The 21473-nt window shown below is 43.9% G+C and overlaps 1 protein-coding gene across 3 annotated transcripts in view; it reads left to right on the top strand.

Moving 5' to 3' along the window:
• Positions 1-5208: 5208 nt before the first annotated feature.
• Positions 5209-21473, top strand: part of BLOC1S5 (biogenesis of lysosomal organelles complex 1 subunit 5) — a 53391-nt gene continuing 37126 nt past the window's right edge. For 2 of the 3 annotated variants that reach the window (XR_004313399.1, XM_032462470.1), the window contains exons 1-3: positions 5219-5391; positions 8537-8619; positions 17589-17718. Coding sequence is in view for 2 of the 3 variants with exons in the window: in XM_032462470.1 (XP_032318361.1) it covers positions 5277-5391; positions 8537-8619; positions 17589-17718 (328 nt within the window). In the remaining variant the exon portion in view is untranslated. Of the gene's footprint in view, positions 5392-8536; positions 8620-17588; positions 17719-21473 lie in introns of all 3 variants that reach the window. The other variant, XM_032462471.1, reaches the window with a different exon arrangement.

The raw sequence follows: 21473 nt of genomic DNA, 5'->3' as shown, positions 1-21473 counted from the left end.
CCTTTTTTGTTTGTTTCTTTCTTTCCTGTAGTCTGTACTCACTGAGGTGAAACTAACTACTGCACTGCCCTGGCGGGGGCTGGACTAAGACACATTCCCTTGAGTTAATGGTTCTTCGGTGGTGGTTGTCCTGCTGGAAGGTGCAGTAGCTAAAAAGCAATGGGACGTTCCCTCTCTCCCACTAATTTTGGACTTGATAACTACCAGATTTTTCCAAACTAAAAGCCAACATCAAAAGGCTGCTGTTGACTCTCTGTAGAGAACGAAGAGATCCTTTATTTTAAAATCTATACAATTTCTAATTCTTACCAGCTGAGTAAATAAATAGTCGATGTTTGAGTAAGTAAATAATCAAGTAATCAATTATATCTACAAATAATAATAAGACAGGAGTCCTTGAGCGCTTCGCTATTTAATATCCGGGTGCTGATGCGGGTCTCCGGAGCTACACAGCTCAGAGTCCAAGTGCAGAGAGCGGAGACTTGGGAAATACACATCCCTCTGGGTGAGTCGTGCTTTTATCACTTACCAGCAGTGTGCCCTGAAGCCAATCAGTTAACCACATTTTCTTAATCTGTAAAAATAAAATGTAAAGATAAAGCATAAGACCTAAGTCATGAGGATGAGCTGGGACGATGTATGTGGAAAAGCCCATCCTGCAGCCTGGCACTCAGTAAAGGCTTCTCTGTAAGAATGCCTCACCGCCCCTCTTCCCATCCCACCGGGTTTTTGCCCTTCATGTTACTGAGTCTAGAGATTCAATAGGCCAAGAGCGTGAGTTTACTGTAGTAGACCAAGACAGTTTTTACAGGACTGGATTTAGAAATACATTGCTACTGGGAGCATTTTTAATTTTATAAAGGAGCCTTTCTATTAGAAACTAGAAACTCGTATTTGTATATTCAGAGACTCAAGGGCTCAAGTGAATCTGGGGAGTCTGTCCGTCCACCACAGAGGCGGGCCTGTCTGACTGTCCCTGCGGACCGCTGCCCCCCTGGGTGTGCTGTGAGCATTCCACCTGAAGTTTCAGGGCTGCAAATTACTCCCTCCCCTAACACTTCTCTGGTCTCCTCTGGTATTGTCGGAAAGAATGGAACTCTTACAGTCAGGTACACACGTGTACATCCCACGGAAAGATAATACACACAACTATTTGACAAGTCATCAAAATTGTGAAGTACAGCTTTTTCACTTATATATTTTTTCCCTAACGTTTGACTTCATTCCTTTCATTAAAAAAATGCCAGATGTTACACAAACTTTAATATTAATCCAGCTTTGGCAGAGATGAGGTGATTTAATGGATTCCTGCATTAAGCTTTTTAACCTCAGAGAGCAGTATTTCTTCTTCTCTGTAATTACATAACCTGCCCCTACCCATTACCAGGGCACTAAATTTCAAATTCTCCGTACACCTGAGTGGCTGTGACATATCTGGCCATCTTAATTTTAGTCTTGATTTATTGATGCTGAATTGCCTCCCAACTCTTCCTGGAGCTCTGGGTGAATTTTATTGCAAAAGCAATGGGGAGAAAGTCACCGCTGTATATCTTTCTTGCTGGGCAGAGCTTTTAGATACACAGGGGGCTTTATATCCCACTGCTCCGTGTCTTCCACGCTGGATTTATAGCACTGGAGCCCAGCTGTAGGGTTACATACAGACACATCAAAGATAAGATGGTGAATTTTGTTCTGCAGTAATGATTACTTGCTGGAGCCCACATCCCTGCAGGCTCTGCCTTTATGCCCCACACCGCTGGCGAGTAAAACTAATTCCAGCTGCTACCTAATCTAGCAAAACTCATCTTTCTCTTACGAGAGAGGCCAAAAGAGGGCAGACAGGAAGTAGGGGAATCTGAGATGCTGGCCATTTTGCCTATTAAGTCTCAAGGGTTTCTCCTTCCACTATCAGGACTCCTTTAGGAGTATTTTAATCCTTTAAACTTCCATTCCTTTGTGGGGGGAATGAAGGCTTCGCGCTCTGCCAGCCTGGCGAGTTAAGTGACGCTTATCTGTGCTGTCTCTTCCCCTCCAGAGAGTCTGGGTCCCTAGGGCTAGCCCGCTGCATCAGGGACCCTGCAGGCTTGACTTCCCATTTCTGCTGAGGGTCATCTGTCCTCACAGTCTTGCAGGGGATAACTTTTGCCACACACACCCCTACCCCCCGCACATCATCTGCTTGAGAAATTTGTGCCTGGCAGGCCTGTCTGTCCAAGTTAAGCTTGAAACACAGTAGCCACACAACTAATTTGACAAGGCATCGCTCTAAACAGTGAGGCTGCAGGCCTGCTTTGAACAAGGCCACAAACTTCCCGCCATCTGGTTACAAATTCCCAAGTTCCTTTGGAGAAGTCCACGGACTAGTCTGTTCATGCAACTCGGCTTGTCCTTCCTCCACTGCCCCATTTTTTCCAACCTTCTGCAACACAAACACACACAGACACACACACACACACCCCTTGTCTTAAAGGCTGTTAGAGATGTCTAACCCTCTGATTAGCCTCACCAGCTTTTCAGTGCCTGACTGTTCAGCATTTGACTTAAGCCTTGTCACTTGCATAAAAGAACTCTAGAAGTGAATGAAGGTCATCATCAGAAGTTTGGGGATGGGTAACAGATGTTGCCAGAAAGCAGTGGTTGTCAGACTTCAGCACTGTGTGGTCATCACCTGGGGCTTCTCCAAACACAGACTGCTGGGTCCCCACCTGAGGTTCTGATCCATGAGGTCTACTGTGGTGACCACAACATGAAAACCACTCTATGACACCTGTCCAAAGCTTCTGTGACAAACAGTCATAGAGCAGCTGTATTCATCCAAAACCTTTTGGTCTTTTGGCATACCTGAGTCCAACTTTCTGGAGGTGGGACCAGTGTAGTATCGTAGCATCCTGTGTTCTGACTGGATGGCTCTGTCACAGGAGCACAGTTTCTCCCCATAGCAGCCCCCTATGGTAAAGCACTGCGTGTTCTCCAAGTGATGGAGTACACCAGAAGCAGCTGTACGGGGAACAAGCAGGATTCCGTCCAGGAAGGTTCAGTCCAGGACAATAAAGTTGCTGCCGAGAAGACAGCTGATGCCAATATCCAGGGTGTCATTTCACACCATGCAGCCTCTGGGCCTCGGGTGCCATATGCACTTCCAAAACTTCATAAGATTAATACACAGTAATATCTAGTATCTTAACCCCAAAAGACCACCTAATCTTTTCTCCTCCTTTATTTTCATCAGTTTCTTCCATTTTTAATTTTTTTAACCTGCTTTAAAAATAGGTTAGGATGGTGGAGCTCAGTGGTAGAGCGCATGCTTAGCATGCATGAGGTCGAGTTCAATCCCCAGTACTTTCACTAAAAAAAAAAATTAAAAAAAAACTAATTACCCCCCCAAAAAAGAAAAAAGAAACAGAAATTTAAAAATAAGAAATAGGTTAAACAAAAAAGTATAAATAGAAAATATTCCAGAAGAAATCTCATAAAGTAGATCTGATAAAAAGCAGAATAAATTTAGGCCCCCCCCCCCCAGTATGCTTACCCTTGGTGGGCTTATACGAGGGAATGGACTTCAATGTTGTCCTCAAGATGCATGTAATTAAACACACATTTTATTTTTATTTTCTAATTTTATAAGGTTCAACAAGGAGTTAGCAAATAATGTACCCTGAAGTCAGAAATTTATTTCTACTGAGTTAGCATTATTTTCATGTTTTGGACATCTTGACTCTCAAAAAGCATAATAATTGGGAAAAATCCTTTTACAATTCCATGGTTTGGAAGTGTTTGATACTGAGTCTCTGAAAAATGATCTAACAGAGGGTGTACGGTGAAGTTGAGAACAGCTATTCTTAAAACATAGGAGAAGTACTCAGTGTGAGTCCATTTATGTAATGTTTTAGAAATGTCAAAATTTTAGAAATGGAGGATTCATCATAGGTTGTCAGAGGTTAGGGTGGGTTCAAGGAGGAAGGTACATTACAAAAGTTTACAAAAAGTGGCTATGGGGATCTTTATGGCTTTGGAGATGGTCAATATCTTGACAGAATAATGAAGGGCTTTAAAAATAATTACATTTTCTAGAAGTTGATGCTAAAGTGAGGAACGAGAAAATAAGGCTTGAAAGGTTAAAAGCCAGACCCAACAACTTGCAATTAACCAAGCTCACATTCTATTTACTAATTCATCTATTTTATGCCTCTTTATTATTTCCTCTGCTAGAAAACCTCAAGTTCCATCCTCACCACACCCCACTTGGCTAACATTTCTTCATGTCAGACTGAGGACAAAGTATACTTCCTCTGAGACTTTCTTGGCCACCTCACACCCCCTAGATGCCCCACATGTGTGCTGCATCTTTCTACAACCTATCATTTAGAGGCCCCAGGTTGTAAATGTTGGTGACTGTGAGATCCTTGAGGGTAAGGACTGTGCAGGAAGAGAGGAGGGAGAATGGGAGAGACTAACACACGATTCTTAGAAAGAACCCCTGGATGAACACGGGAGATGAAGGAGCCACTGCCAAGTTGCACCGCCTGTCCTTTGAACAGGCACGAAGACTTGCGATTATAAGATGAACTTTATGGAGTTTACCAAATAGCAGCACTAGATACATGGCAGCATCGTAGTTGTCTCTTCATGACTACAGATCAAAGCAGCCTAGCAAAACGGCCCCTTCCATAATTACGTGCATTTTATCTTAGCCCATGTAACAACTGGCTGGGATTTCTTAAATACAAATGCCAGGAACAGATAAGTTTCCTCTTCACAGGGGCATAAGTGAGTCTGAGAAGTGATCCGGGCAAATGACTTAATCTCTGTTTCTTCATTTGTTAGAAAGAAACGACAAATCCGTTCCCCGGAGTGGCTATGATGACTGAATGTGACAATGCAAGCCCGTCCACATCCTCTATAAAATATTGGTGGCAGGTAATAATATAGATAACAGATTTACACCACTATTATTAATATTATTCTGCGACTGGATCCCCTCTTCGCCAAACTCTATAAACCACCATTAACTCCAGCAGGTTTAGGGAGGAATAAGCTGAGCTCTAACTTTCTATTCCGGCGGACCTGCCCTAATTCAGCATGGCGGAATCGGTTTCCGCTCCTTCACGGCGCTGGCCACCACAGGGGCTTTACAGGAACCGCCCACTGCGCAGACTCAGTTTCCCCGACGCCCTTTGATGACGTTGACCTCGCCCCACCCCCAACCGCGCCTGGAAAGCTGGCCGCGCAGGTTTGCGCAGGCGCAGCGCGGCCGCGGGTGGGCGGAGTCGGTCGGGATGAGTGGCGGAGGAACGGAGACCCCCGTGGGTTGTGAAGCCGCCCCGGGCGGCGGCGGCAAGAAGAGGGACTCGCTGGGGACCCCAGGCTCGCCAGCGCACGTCATTATCAAGGGTACGGACCGCCCTGGTGGACCCCAGCCCAGCGCCACCTCCCAGGCGGCGCCCTCTGACCCGGGGCCGAGCCCCAGGTGGACCCCCAGGTCTCGCGCGGCCTCGCGTTTGTGGCGGGGAGTCGGCGGGGATGGGGGGGTCCTTGCCTGGCCCGCCAGCTTCCCCGCGCCAGGTGCCTCCCAGGAGCGGCAAAGCGGCCCAGCCCCTCCTACTTCCCCGTAGAAGCCGCGGTCGGGAGCGTGGGGGCCGCCCCTCTCCCCTCCCCCAGCCCGGGCCCCGCGCGGAGCCGCGTGGACTGGGGCTCACGACCCCCGAGTGAGGCGGTGAGCCCGGGAGTCAGCAAGGGCCCGCGGCCTCGGGCAGGTCGCTTCAGAGCCGTGTAACGGAGTCGTTCGCTCTGCCCACGCGCTGACCCTCTCTGCCCCTGGGTCGTGCCAGGAGTAAGCGAGAGGGCGTAAGAAAGCATCTTAAAACGCCTAAGCACCGGACACTGCGTGACCATTTGTCCTGTCGGTTCGGGGGCTAGGGGAGGATTACAACCTAGTTACATCCTGGATTCTCACAGAACCCGAATTCGTTTGATTCCCCAAGCTCTCAACCCCGTTTCCTGCAGGAAGGTCTTTGCCAGTTAGGTTCTGTGCTTTCTCATCTCCATCCTCGCTTAACCCCGCAGCCCCACCGCCTTGCAGTGTTGAAGCCTTTGCTAGGATTCCCGTCCTTCAGCGCTGCCGGGGGAGTGGCATCCTCATGTTGCTGTCTGTTTCTTTTATAACCGTATCTGTCAGATGTTTGGAGACTTAAGGTTGTCTCTTAAGTCTAATACGGAGTTCGAGGGTGGTGCGTGGGTGTTAGGGCTAATTTGTAATTGTTTATCTGTGCAAACAGTGAGCTGTTAACTAGAATTTTTAAAATTGTGGTAAAATACACATAATAGGAAGTTTATCTTGTTTAAGAGTACAGTTCAGGGGCGTTAGTCCGTTCACATTATTGTGAAGCCACTTACCACCGTCCTTCTCCGTCACCTTTTTATCTTCCCAAACTGAAGCCCTGTACCCATTAAACACTAACTCCCCACTTGCCTCCCCCAGCCACCATTCTGCTTGCTGTTTCTAAATGTAATGACTCTAAGTACTTTATATAAAGTGAAATCAGGCCTGTCCTTTTGTGATTGGCTTATTTCACGGAGCATCAGTGCTGTAGCTCATGTCAGAATTTCCTTCCTTTTTAAAGCTGAATACTAGTCAGGTATTTCATTTTGTGTATGTGTGTGTGTTTGTGTGTAGAGGTCAGAGGCTGAGCATTTTTTTATGTGCTTATTGGACGTTTGTATGTCTTATTTGGTGAAATATCTATTCAAGTCATTTGCCCATTTTTTAATCAGGTGGGTTTTTTTGTTGTTGTTATTGTTGTTGAGTTCTTTCTATAGCCTGGATATTAACCCCTTTTCAGATATGATTTGCATTTATTTTCTCCCATTCCGTGGGTTGCCTTTTCCCTCTATTGATTGTGTCCTTTGATACACAGAAGTTTGTGATTTTGATGTAGTATTTTTTAAAGTTGAAGTATGGTTGATTTACAGTATTAGTTTCAGATGTAGTACTTTTTTTAAAAGGAGATAATTCAAAGGAAGTTTTTCAAGTTAATCCAAAATTGAGCTATAATTGACAGTATGTTTAGAACCTCCTTGCCTTTTTTGGTGGAACCATTTACTCTTTTCATTCTGAAAAATCTATTTTTAGTTTATCTTACTTGAAGACCATCAGCGGTGAAAAGGTATTTGTTGAGTTTTAATGCCAGGGTCTAGTGAAGGGAAATAAATAAGATGACTTCATTATTTATGCCCCTGAGGCTCTGAGGGTTTCTGGCCTGTGAGTGGGTGTTAGGAGACAAGGGGGAGGGGTCCCTGGGGGATGCAATGTCCGATCTGAGCCTTGAAGAATAAAGTGTTAGCAGTTGAGAAAAGAGGGCAAAGGTAGTTTGGGACCTAGTTGGAAACAGCGTAAGCAAAGGAACGGAGGCCTGAAGCAGCGTGGCATATTTGGGAACCACACATTTCTAAAGATGGCGTCTGCTGGTAATCAGACCAAAGAAGACTTCTTGCCTTTTAAAGGAGATTGGACTTTTTCTTGAATGTTCCACATTGTTGTGGAACAGTAGTGAGCGCGAGAGTCATGTGGTTAGATCTGTGTTTTAAGTAGAGCCCTCAGCAGACATGGAGCAGCCTTGTCATGCAGAATGTGCATTTGTGAATTTACCTACTTGATAAAATGAATTTGTTAAGTGCAAAATCTGCGGGTACAAAGGGGCCTCCTCTCCTGCGAAGAATGAGCATTAACAGTATATGGAGTGGGTTGTAGAGAGATATGACCGAGTGTTGAAATTGTCCAAGACAAGCAAGGATGCTTAACATGCGCTGTAGCACTGAGCTGTACCCTCCCCACTCTCATGCATTTCTTTATAGTTCTATTGCTTCTGTATGTTTCCCAAAAGGAAGTGTCATTTTGTGTATTTTTAAAGTTTATATAAATGGCTTTATCCTTCTGAAACTTTTTTTTTGCCTCAACATTATATTTGTGGGATTTATCCATGTTAATAAATGTAACTACAGTGTATTCATTTTCATCTTACTTTGTAATATCCATAATTTCACTGGTTTATAATATCCGTCCTATGGGTATATGTTTAGGTTGTTTCCTTTTTTTCCTTTTGACGTTACACTCATGCTGTAGTAAGCGTTATAAACGTCTCTTTCATTTGTGTAAGAGTTTTCCCAGGGCACATACTTAGGTATGACGTTGCTAGGTATACATGTCTTCAACTTTCTTAGGTGTTAGCTAACTGTTCTCAGAACTACTTATACCAGTTTATTGGCAGTGAATGAGATTTCTTCTTTTTAAAAAAATTTGTGTGTGTGTGTGTGTATATATATATATATATACACACATACATATACATATACATGTATGTATGTATTTTTTTTTAAGTATAGTTATTTTACAATGTTGTGTCAGTGAGATTTCCTCTTAATCCACAGCCTGGATTAGATTTTAACCTCCATATGTTTATGGGGAAGGAGAAGAGTAAAACAAGCTAGAGAGGATGCCACTTAGCATGGACTGACCGAGAATTTCATTTTGTCTTTACAGATCTTGGAGAAATCCATTCAAGGCTTTTAGATCACAGGCCTGTCATCCAAGGTGAAACCCGTTATTTTGTGAAAGAATTTGAAGTGAGTATTTAAAACTTACTTTGTAAAAATCCTATCCTAATTGTTAGTGCGTTAATATATGGAAGGGAAGTTCTCTAGTTTTAAAATCTCTGGTTTCTGTTCACATGTCCATAAGATACACAAAGTAAAACTTACTGAGAAGCGTTGACATTGCCAGAGGGAGTGGACGGCAAGAGCCTCAGGCTGCAGTTCTGGTGCCTCTGGGCTATTTAACGTCTGTTAATCTGAGTTGTTTCATCTGTAAAATGAGATCTAGTGAAAAAAAGATTCTAGAGACAGATGGGTCACTTTTCCCGACCGATTTTCTGTATTTTTCCCTCAGTTGGGGCATCAGCATTTACCCGAAGCACTTGAGTTAAAACCTGAGAATCATCCTGGGCTCTTCCCTCCCGTGTAGGTCACGTCCAGCGACCAAGTCTTCTAGACGCTACAGCATAAATCTCTGTCCTTTCTGACTGGTGTGCCTGCTCTATCAGCCCGGTCAAGTCTGGTCCTCATCCGGCTGCCAGAGTGCACCGTTGTTATGAAAACCCTCTGATACCCTTTTCTGTCTAGAGGACAAAGTCCGAGCGTCCTTCTGTGACCTGACCCCTGTCTTTCTAGCTTTACCATCTGTGCTCTGCCTTGTATGCTGTGTCCCAACAGTGCTGTTGCACCAGCCCACCATCCTGTTTCCTGTGCTGTTGGTTTTGCCTCTGCACAGTGGGTTCACTGTGCCCTGAAGAGTAACACCCCAGGCTGCTGTTGGGTAGATGGTAAATGGTGTTAACACAATTTTGTGATTCTATGTAGGTTGGGGTTTTATTTTCAAATGAGATTCCAACCAAGCAGGAAGTCTAATCCTGCCAAAAGGAGGGAACCTTTCCATAAACCCTTCGAAAGTAAGGGAAGCCTGCAGTACAGAGCCCTCAAGGTGGAGCTGCGGCGTTAGACTCCATTTCTAGGTTCCACAGACTGGAAATCTGCATAATCCCTGCTTTCCAGGGTTAATGTGAAGGTTAAAGATGTGTGTAACTTAGAACATTGCCCAGCACCCGGGAATAACTGCTGGTTACGTTTGGCATCATTATTGTCATCATGGTTAGGATAAGAATGATTACCCCCCACACAGAATATTAACCAGAGACTATTCCCTTATCATACTGTACAAAAATTATTAACAGTTCCTTAGTGAGAATAGAGTCTGGGCACAGCATGGTGGATACTCTGCTCAGGGTCTTACAAGGTTAAAATCAAGGAACTGGCCAGGTTCTGTTTTTATGTGGCGCTCAGAGCCCTTTTTCTGCTGCACAGGGCGGTAGCAGGACTCAGCTCCCTGCCGAGGTAGACGGAGTTCCCGTTTCCTCGCCATCAGCCGGGGGCGCTCCCAGCTCCTGAGGCTGCCCACATCCCTTGCCACATGGCCCCTTCTGTCTTCAAAGATGTAAATGGAGTCTCCCTCTCATGTTTCCAATATCTCTTGCCCAGAAAAGACCAGTCCCTGTTAAAGACTCACCTGATTAAGTCAGGCCCACCAGGGATAATCTCCCTTTCTTAAAATCAGCTGATTTGAAACTACACCTGCAGAATATCTTCAAAGCAACACCGAGATTAGAGTTTGACTGAGTAACTGAAAGGTGTGTGTATACTAGGGGAGGGGATTTCGGGGACCATCTTAGAATTCTGTCTACCATAAGCTCTAAAAACTGTATTTCCTTACTGTTTGCTCTTTTATTAGAACGTAGACTCGAATCTTTTTTGTTCTCTTGTGTTCAAATACCTGAAAGGATGTCTAGTGCACTGTAGATACTGAATATGATTCAAAAGAACAGTTATGAGAGCTTCGACTAAAACGGCTTTTCCAGTATCCAGTGGTCTTTTCTCATAAGTTATCTTTTTTTTTTTTTTTTTGCCGGTTTGGTTCATTTGAAATACTAAATAGTTTTTATTTTAAAAAATTGTAAATGTAAAGGTCTACTTTATATTAAAAGTACAGAATCCTGGAATTAAGACGGCTTCTCTAATCCAACCTCCTGACTTCATGGAAACCGTGCCCAGAGGTGGAAAGCAACGTGTGGAATGTCACACAGCCAGTTAGTGGCTGAGCATTCAGTGCATAATACGGGCCATTTCTGTGAAAGGGCTGTGCAGAGGGGACTGGGTTTGAGTGGATGATGAGGGACGTGCTACATTTATGCTGCAGGATATGTTGTGTTAAGAGCTCACCCCCTTTTGAAGCCAACACCTCTTTTAACTGGGATAGAAGACAGTTGCCAAGAGAAGACGGGCACGTGCCTGAGAGGAGAGGAGTGACCTGCACCCCGCGTGGCTCAGCCCTCCAGGGTCTGTGCAGAGGGGGCGGGGCCGAGCAGCAGAAGGAGTACTGGCCTGGAGTCTGGTGCAGTGGGCGTGCCTGGGCTGCAGTCCTGGCGTCCCTCTTCCTAGCTTTGGTTACTTGCCTTCCTAAGGCTTAGTTTCCTCTTCTTAAAAATGGGAACAGTAATATATACTGCAGAGTTTTTATGAGGATTAAACGATGTGTCAATTTAAAAATCCCTAGTATGTCGATGTTAGACAGATGTTGTTAACGGTCATTATTAAGAGAAAGATGGGAGCAAGAAAAATCCAGTTGAGTGCCTTAATTCAGAATTTGCAGTGATTCAAATGAGTTTGGGTTCAATTTTTATTATCTTTAGGGAAAGTAGGGATTTGCTAAGCAAATGGCGTAAACATCATCTTAGGAAAATGTTTACTCAAGAATAAAATTTTCACACTGGCTATGATAATTGTCAGCTTGTTAAATAAAGTCAAGCAGCATATCTCGAGCACTTATTTTGTGTGAGACATGGTGTCAGGAACCAGTGCTACGTCCGTGAGCAAGTCAGCCGTGGGCCCACCTTCGTGAAGCGAGACGGGCTCATGCCGTCAGTGAAGAACAGCCTCTGAAGGGCTCAGAAGCTCTTGTCGGCTGAGTTTGTTGTCTCCGGCCACCTGTGACCTGACTCCTCTTCTTGGAAAGTTCTCGATGCGGCCCTTTCACACTGTGGCGGCCCAGGCTGTCTGAGGGTTGATTGGCGCCCGGACGCTTGTCTGTTCGTCAGACTCGACTCCCTTTTCTGTCTCTTGCACCCTGGCATTTCCCCTCAGATGATGAGAGAAAGTGGAAGGCGTTTAGAGGTTTAGATCTGAAGAGGTGGTGCGTTACTTACAGTTCTTTTCTCTCTTGGCCCAAATGACAACCTCCTCTCCCTAAGAGAAGTGTCTCCGCCAGAGGCACGGGGCTGGGCAGGGCGGGCGGTGGCTGCCACGGCCTCCTGGGAGTTGAGTTTCGTCTCCTCCGTCCTGTCTTTAAACTGGCCAACATTTAAAAGTAAAATTGTTTATAGTTGATATAGTTCAAAAAGGTAATGCCCATGGCCACGCTTATCTTTTTCTTTATGAAATTTTATTTCTAAAAGAAGGGAAAAGGGCCACATGGTGGCAGCGTTCCTTAAACTACCCAAGGTCTGGTAATGGTATTCTCGGCTCTCTTCGTGTTGGTCACTATTTCAGCACCGTTGACTGTCTTGCTCCCGGCTTTACGCAGCTCTTTTATTCCCTTAAGTCCAGTAGATACTGTGAGCAGAGGCCCCGGTGGGGCCCTTGCAGCGAGCATCAGTCTGGTTGTGTCAGCGGGTAAAGTCACTGCACCGTTACCTTTCCTGCCACAGAAATGCCAGGGCCCCTCGTGTGGGACAAGGGAGACCCGGTTCATCAGCGTTTATGAGGTGCTTCTGGGCTGTTCAGTGCAGCCCCAGCTCCTTACTTCATCTCTAGCAAACTCCATTCTTTGACTGCTTCATTGACTAGTTACTGAATACCCAGGTATATCATAAAGAAGGAGTTCAGTTACCAGACATGCAGAATAAAGAAGAAACTGCCTCTGCCTCCAGGAGGCTTGCAGTCTGGGGAGAAGACACACCAAGAATCGAAACGGTGGAGTTACGGTGACGACGTGGCACGAGGTGACGGAGATCTCAGCGGAGCGAACAGGCCCAGAAACAAGTGCCCCCGAGCTGGGAGGAAAAGCTTCACTGAAGAGCTGATGTTAGAGCTGAGGATGAGAATCAGATGTTAGAGAAATGGGAACAGATGGCGGAAATACTGATTAAAGTTGAGGCAAAAAAGAAGATTGTCCAAATAAGGACAGTAATTACAGCAGCCGTGAGGGTTCGTGTTGATGTATTTGAATGTGGGTCGAATTGATAAAGGGAAAAATGCCTTAAAAGGAAGGACAAAGCAGAAGTTTACTTGACGTCTGATCTCTCATTTTTAGTTAGATTGTAAGAGTAACTGTCAGATTATTAAATACCAAGAAAAGTCTATCCCATACGGTATGTAATAAATTTATGTATATATAATATGGTTTTAAAACTTGTGAGACTGACCAGTTTTGTGATTGAAAATTTTAAATAGTACATTGGTCTCTCATTTCCTCTCTAATACAATCGAATTCCATCTTTAATGTAAATAGGACAATAGCTGTACTAATGTTATTAACAATTGCTGACATTTTTAATTGCTTGGTGCCAGGCGTTGTCTTAAGCACGTTACATGAGTGCTTGTTATTCATTTCAACTTAAGAAAAATTAGCTGTTTATGTACTTCTGTGGAGTGTTATCCATCAGACACCAGGCTTCATTAGTGCTACGCCTTGCTCTGAGAATTTTCACCCCAGAAATAATATTCATATAGCAAATAAACAGATATTAGTTTATAATCTTCCTTTTGTAATGGGTGTCAACAGTACGCCTTACTTAGTCGAAAATATGAGCATAAAAACAAGCACATACCAGATGGGCCTGTTTGTTGTTGTTTAAATTAATTATTGTCATTAATGGGCTGTTAGAGGTGAGGGTAGATATTCCCTTACTACAGCGTGCAATTTAAGGCTAAGCGATGGTTCTGAGGGAGACAGCCCCCCGGGCTCTGTGAACACAAGCCAGGGCTCTGTGTCCTGCCGGCGTGGACACAGTCCATGAGAAAATGGTTGGGGAGAAGAGGGTTATGAGAAGCAGAATATGCTCCCTTGCTGCCTTACGACTATTAACTGGGAGGGAAAGGATGCTCTTCCAAATCAATCCCTGAGGGAGAGGGCGTAGAGAGAAGAGCCATCATGTAGGATTAATCTCATGCGTAGTGGGGAACCCATAGGCAGCAGCGGGAAGGTGAGAGCAGGAGTATTAGATGAGGTACTAGTATAAACATAACCATGAGGGCAAAAATGCCAACTTTTTTAAATACTGAAAGAGATACCCAACAGAGAGAACAAATGGATCACGTGACCGCAGAGAGAAAGACGACTCATTGTGTGTGTGTGAGCTTGGCTCAGAGTGAAATAAGAAGCGTCTGTATATCATTTCTGTTTAGGAAGGAGGACGTTGAAATATGTGTACACTTACACCTTCATGTATATGTACACACATATGTTTTTATATGCGTGTGTATACATACACTTACATGTGTACACATGTAAATGTATATCCTTAGCAGTCAGGCAATGGCAGGATAACTTTTTAAAATAATGACCTAGAGGGAATAGGATACACAGGACAGTGGCAGACGCTATTCTTTTGAACATATGTTTTTGTTTTTATTTTTATTTTCTGTGACTTTTTAAATTGAAGTACAGTCAGTTACAATGTATCAGTTTCTGGTGTACAGCACAGTGTCCCAGTCATGCATATACATACATATGAACATGTATTTTTATAGATGTAGTTTTGGAGCCATGCAAATATTTTACATAATTTAAGAGAAAATTAAATTTTAAGGAGCAGTCCCTAAAAACCAAGGAACATGTTAAAAAGCAGACCTGTTTCTAGGCAGTGGCATTGCCACACAGAAATTTTTCCAAGTAACTTGAAAGCACAGTAACTTTTCTGTATGTTCCTAGTGGAATATCCTTTCAAAACAAAAAGTTGCCCCCCAAAAAACACAAACTATTGTCAGTAATCATTTTGTTAATTCTAGTGTTAGTATTGTCATTTGATCGACTTGGTGATAAAGCAAATGAGTAATTGCGTCGGTATTTTGAGAACTGAAAAGAAACATACAAGACAGAGGAGGGTAATTGAAATCCTGTAAGTCCTAATTTAATTCTGAATGTAAACTCAAGATGTATCTTTTCTTTTTACAAAAATACCTGTTTCCTAGCCTTATACACCGATGGCTGACCTCTAGTGCGCAGTCTCTAAGCAGACCTTCTGATTCTCAGTCTGGCTCAGGAGACGGCCAGGAAGAGCCTGGTCCTCAGGTCGTGCCAGGAAGCAAGGGGGCTGCCGCGCTGGGGTTTTGACTGCAATATCCCAGCGCCCCTCGAATAGGCTCTCGCTATCCTGACAGAGACAGGATAATTTGAGTGCCACTGAGGACAAAAAGATTAAAAACTTTAAATATGTTTAAATCTATGAGTCACAAGACTGCATGAAAACATAGAAACAAAAAGCTTTAGGGACTATCGGGGGGAAAAGTTATTATTATTAAAACTGGTGACTAAAGGGAAATAATCGGATGTTTTATTCTGCCTTGCATATATGAGCGTATCTCAGAGTAGCCAAGTAGCTGCTGAGGGGAAATTTCTCTTTATGGAGGTAGGTATTTTTGTGGATAAATGCAGACGGAGTGCTACCAGCATCCCGCCGAAAGTACACAGCCCACCGCTGCAAGAGTCTTGCATACAAAAAACAAGACCTGAATCTGATCACACCTCGAGTTCTAACTGCTAATTTACAGGAAAGAGAAGAGACAAAAGAATATCTTAAATTACACCATGGGGATTCCTTCAGTGAAAAACAGATTGTGGGAAACTGCAGAACAGTGACTCACTTTTTTCCCAGCAGATCACATGGGAAAAAATGGAGAAATCTATAGATTAAAAAAGATTTAAGAAAGATGTTGACCAACTGCAATGTATGAGTCTTATTTGGATTTTGGTCTAAATGATCTAGGGGATAAAATACAAAGAAGCATTTGAGGACATTTGAGGGAATGCGAACAATTCCTTGATGTTTAGTATTAAAGAATTATTATTGAGTGGGGAGGGAGGGGAGGTGTGGTCGTCTTCTGCCTTTATAAGGAGGAGTCTGTCATTTAAAGACAGATGTTGAAATGTTCCCAGTGGAGACAGTACACTGTCTAGGTCTTGCTTGCAGAGCGTCTAGGGTTGTGGGTAGGGGACTGTGTGGAGTGTTACAGGGGAACAGAATCAGCCATGAGTTGAAGCTTGGTGAGTGCGTGAGGATTTGTTGTTTTATTCTCTCTCAACTTCTGTGTAAGGTTTAAATTTTTTATTATGAAAAATTACAGTAAAAATCTGACCGCAGCTGCTCCATAAGAATGGTTTAAAACAAAAACCCCAGGAACTAACACTGTTTCCTTATAGTCAGGTTTACCACCCTTCTTTTTTTAATAAACTTTTTGTCTTGTATTATTTTAGGATTCGCGGTAAGTTACTAACATAGTGCAGAGTTCTGTAACCCCTCACCCAGCTTCTCCCATTGTGCACGTCTTAGATTTCCGTGCTACGTTGGTGAAAACTAAGACACTGACATCGCTGCATTACTGCTAATGAAACACCAGACTATTTGGGTTTCACCAGCTTTTTCCATCACGGTCCTCATTCTGTTCCGGGATCCGATCCAGGGCACCGCGCTGCGTTTAATTGTCATGTCCCTCTAGTCTTCTCTGGTCTGCGACGGTTTCTCATTCCTTCCTTGTTTTTCATGATCTTGACAGTCTTGAGTACTGGCCAGACCCCCCCAGTCTGGGTTTGTCTTTTGTTTTTCTTAAAATCAGACTGGGGTTATGAGTTTGGGGAAGGAGTACCGGAAAGTTAAAGTGTCCTTGTCACAGCACATCGAGAAGTGCATGCTGTCACCATGACATCACTGGCGACGTCACCTTGATTGCCTCTGCGGTAAACTTAATATTTTTCTCATTCCATCCACTGTTCTTTGGAAGCAGGTCACTAAGTCAAGCCCACCCTCAAGTGGGAGGGTGGTTTAAGCTCAGCTTTCTGAAGGGGGATGGACTCGGGGTCCCCAAGGCCACCCCAAGTTCACTGACTCACTAACAGGACTTAGCATATGGTTGTACTGGTAGCTAAGCTTTATCATGACAAACCATACAGAGCAAAATCAGCAAAGGAAACAGGTGCATGGGGAGGAGTCTGGAGGAAACCAAGCAGAAAGTTGCAGGAGTCCCCCTCACCCAGAGGAGAGCATCACGCAGGTGCTCCTCACCCCCAGCAATGAGTTGTGACAACACGTGTGAAGTGTGGTGTCCCAGGGAAGCCCGCCTGAGCCTGGGAGTCCAGAGTTCTTACTGGGGACTGGACACACAGAAGCGTCTGCCTAGCATGTATCAAAATTCCAGACTCCGGAAGGGAAGAGGTGACTTTTCATTGGCGGGAAGTTTTACACTGTTTGCTGGCCTAAGTTCTTGGCCCCCAGTCCAAGGCCAACCTTGCAAGCAGGCCTTCAGTGTTAACTCTTTCCTTCACAGGGAAGTGTCCACATACTATTACTTTTACCGTCCATTTTTAATAGAGAAAAGTAGAATCAGATTTTTAAAAATATAACATAAAAGAGATGCTATATGATGGTAAGAACAACAAAACAGAATTTAAAATCAAATCATTTCTTAATTTGCTGTACAGAATGAAATGCATGGAGTCCATCTCTTGTCTTGTTCTTTTAGTATTTCTCATGCCCATTTTTAAACACTAGTATAAAAAAATTACTCATATTGCAACTTCTGAAGCATTTCATAATTTAAAAAATACCTCCAGGTTGTGACCTCATTTATTGCCAAATAATTAGAAGACGGCTGTGTAAATTTCAGTAATGAGTAATAGCGTAACAGCCAAAACCTGCGTGGACGTCCCAGCGAAGTCATTACTAAGATTTAAGATGCAATATGTACTAAAAACTAAAACTTTCTCTTAATAGGAAAAACGTGGTCTTCGAGAAATGCGCGTTCTTGAAAATCTGAAGAACATGATCCACGAAACCAATGAGCACATGCTTCCCACGTGTGGGGAGACCATGCGGGAGAGCCTGGACCAGGTTCTCCAGAGACGTAAGCCGCGGCTTCCTCATGCTGCTCTGTTCCAGATGCGTGCTCTGCCGAAATGGTTTTCCCTGAGTATTCTGGTGGGCGGTGGAGAGAGAATTCCTAAGCGGGACACGTGAGAGGGAGTCACAGAGGAAGGGGTTATCTTGTGATGAATGTGTGTTACCCTTGTGGGGAGGGTATAGCTCAGTGGTGGAGCACGTGCTCAGCGTGTCAGAGGTCCTGGGTTCAGTCCCCAGTACCTCCATTAAATAAATAAATAAATCTAATTACCACCCCCCCAAAAAAACAAAAAAAACAATTAAATAGAAACAAAAATACATTTTTAAAAATGTGTGTTGCCCTTGATATTAGGAGAGTTCATCTCCAGAGCAAGATGGATCTCTCAGGATGTAAGAAAATCAGCAGGTGCTTTACCTTAAAAAAAAATTCATCCGTAAGAAAGTTTGATGACCAGGAGTTAGGATCTGAAATGAAGCTTCCTTTTCAAACAGGATACTAGAGTTTTTAACTTTAAAAAAAATCCTATTACAAGTGTTTGTATTTTATCACTTTTTCTCATTAAGTGGAACATTTTAATGTGGAGAGATGTTTGATAAAAAGAGTACTTATTAAGCATGTCAGATTATAAAATAACAGGAGTTTTATCAGTAACTGATTTTAAAATTAGAGGTATATCAGAAATGCAGGACTTCTCCTTGGGTCTATGTTGACCCTGTTCAGTTTGTCCAAGGATGGGTGATGCTGTTAGATAATGATGGAGTGCAGCATGAAACAGTAGCTTTTTAGGGAAAAAAGAGAAAGCACAACTGGCCAGTGATGTGACGGCCTGCAAGGGAAGGTGGCCAGAGGCCTGGTCAGTGGCCGAGCTGAGTAAGGGCATGTACAGCCCAGGCTAGCCAGTGCCTTGTGAGGCCCACAGGAGCTGGGGACAGACCTCCCACGGTCACATTCAGTTCCTTTGCAAGGAAAAGCCAGAAGTGTAAAATTGACTAGACTTTTTTACACACAATTTTTTTGTTTTTTGGGGGGAGGGGTGGGTAATTAGGTTTATTTATTTATTTGTTTTAAGCACACACTCCACCACCGGGCTGTACCCTCCCCGGCCCTTGGCAAGCCTTCTAGACACAGCACTAAAAGTAAAACTCAAATTATTATTAATAAGAATGCTTATTTTGCTTTTGAGATGTGCTTATAACTTCCCTTTCCACACTTTGAGTATATAAAAAAGTAAATTGGGTAAAACTTAGTTAAAGAAAAAACTATGATTTCTTCTCTCTTTCCTCCCTGTTCTCCACTTAAACATCTGAATGACCCTTTTAAAATGTAGCTTGGCTCTTGTTATCACTGTCTCATAATCTCCTCATCTCAGTGTAAAAGCCAAAGTCCTGGAAGTTTCTACATGGTGGCCCCACCCTGATTTCTGTTTCCTACCACTTCCTTTTCCCTCACTTCGTTCCTACACTGGCCTCCTTAATGTTCCTCTCATGTGCCAAGCATGCTCCTGCCTCAGGGCCTTTGCACTTGCTGCTCCCGCTGGAATACTCTTGTCTCAGATTCCTGTACATTCTCATTCCCTATAGGTCTCTGCTCAGATGTCAGCGGTGAGACCTCTTTGGCCACTCTGTGACATTCATCCCTCCTCACTCTGGCTTTCTCTGGCCTCCCTTCCTTGCTTTGTGTTGTCCAGAGCATCCCTCACCTCCTGACATGCTAAATATTTCTCTCGATGTTGTCTGTATCTTGAGCGGAAATACACAATCCATGAGCTCGGGGACTCTCTTTGCAGTATCCCCGGCATCTAGAACAGTGCCTGGCACACTGCAGCCCTAAGTAACTATTTGTCCATTGAAATGAATGAATGAGAACTCAGCCACCATCTGTTCCTAATACCAAACTGAGATCACTTTCTTAAGTACGTGTTTGAGCTTCACACATATACACTGTGACAGAATGAATTTGTTTCTCTTCTATGTGAGGACCTGGGGACACTGTTGACTGTTGTACGTGGCACAGTTACTCTTTGTGGTGCTAATCTCCTCAAATAATCTTTTGGTTTAGAGAAAGTAATTTGATGAATTCTTAACTTTCTGAAGTCAGTGTAGTCTCCTGAAACCCTGGGATGACAGGGGAGACGCTTTCCCACTGAGTTAGGTGTGACCAGTAAGTGACGTAGAAGTCGCAGGAGGGTTTGGTGAATGGGCCTTGGCCTCTTGGAGTCTCTGATTGTGAAGAAAGGGAAAGAAAGGTGTAGTCCGGTGATTTTCCTAGATTTTAGAGAAAGCGGATTTCATTAAATTCAAAAGCAAACCTTTTATCGTGTGGCTAAACTATTAAAAAGTACATTACTTCAAAGATACTGAAATTTCTGCGAGTGGGTATTCTAGGTGCACAGATAACCCAGGTAAAGAACAGAGTGTGCCTCTGTCAGACGTGTTCTGATTAAAACTTTAAAGGGTATAACAAATGACAAAATAAATGTCATAGTCCTGTAACTCTTCTTTCAGATTAGGCCCAGAATGATCTGAAAATGATGAAGCACCCAGAGACCACGAAATGGATTTTTTAAAAGTTATGTTCAAAGTCAGGAAAAAAAAAAACCGAAAAAAACAAAAAAAAAACAGGAAATGATAGAACCACTGTTCGGGAGAGATGATGTAATGTTAATATGCCACCGAAAGAAGGCAGATCTAATCAACTCCTATTTTGTTTTGTTTTCAACTTTTCTGTTAGAACAAACAGTGATTGGGAACTTTCATTTTTCGTACTGAAGTATTGTGCTTGATATGTTTAAAATGAATGGTTACTGATAAAAGCATAACTTTTAAAAGCTAAGTCCTCCTCTTTGCTGTATTCTCATAGGGAAGGGCCCAACATTTTTCTGGAAGAGGAATCACAGTCCCTGCCCCGTAGGAACTTTGAACTAACTGGGGCCGGGCGGGGTGGGGCAGAAAGGCCTAAGTGAAACAGCTGGGTGAACCTGGGTTTAAGCAAACGCCAGACAAAGGAATTTCAAGTAAGAGAAAATCCTCACAGGAGAAGGGTTAATCTGGGAGGGCTTTCTGGAAGCAGCCAGCCTTGAACTGGGCTTTCGAAGCACGTGAACATTTTAATTAGAGGAGAGGAGTAAGGAAAGGGCTTCCGCTCGGGCTAGGATGGTGCGTGGAATGTAGTAACAGTAGCGTTTGACTGCCTGCTGCGTGTGAAGAACTGCTCTACGTGGCTTTTATTATTAACCTTGAAGTTATTTTTAAGAAGAGTATCTACTGCGTTACCTCATTTATTTCTCGCGTCAGTTCTGAAGTCCTCTTGTTTGCTGTCCTGTTCATCTTACGAGTGAGGAGCCGAGCCTGAGAGCTTGGGGGAGTGCTGGTCAGCGCTAGCCCCGGGCACGCGGCAGGTGCCCAGGAAGTGCCGGCCGCACGGCTGCGTGCCGAGCAAGCGGACAGGCCCGAGGGCGTCGCGCAAGCAGTCTGTGCCCAGCTCGCGGTTCGACGGACTAAGGGAGCCTCTTAGCCGCCCACTACCCAGAGTGACAGTGGAAACATTCATGTACAGAAATAAAATGGGGCCAGGAAAGGAAGAGGTTTGAACACCTGGTGGATTAAAGCCAGTTTGATTGGTGAAGTCGTAGGAGGAGTGAAGTGTTGAAGGTGAGAGCCGAGTCTTTAGCGTCGGAGATCTGATGTTAAGCCCTGCTCTCCGTACCTGCAAGTAATGGTACCTCCTTGAGTGACATTTCACTCCTTTATGCCGCAGCT

This window comes from Camelus ferus, chromosome 20 (genome assembly GCF_009834535.1).
Source record: "Camelus ferus isolate YT-003-E chromosome 20, BCGSAC_Cfer_1.0, whole genome shotgun sequence".
Taxonomy (NCBI): Eukaryota; Metazoa; Chordata; class Mammalia; order Artiodactyla; family Camelidae; genus Camelus; species Camelus ferus.
The sequence above is the reverse complement of the archived record's forward strand: the minus strand, read 5'-3'. Positions and strand labels throughout refer to the sequence as shown.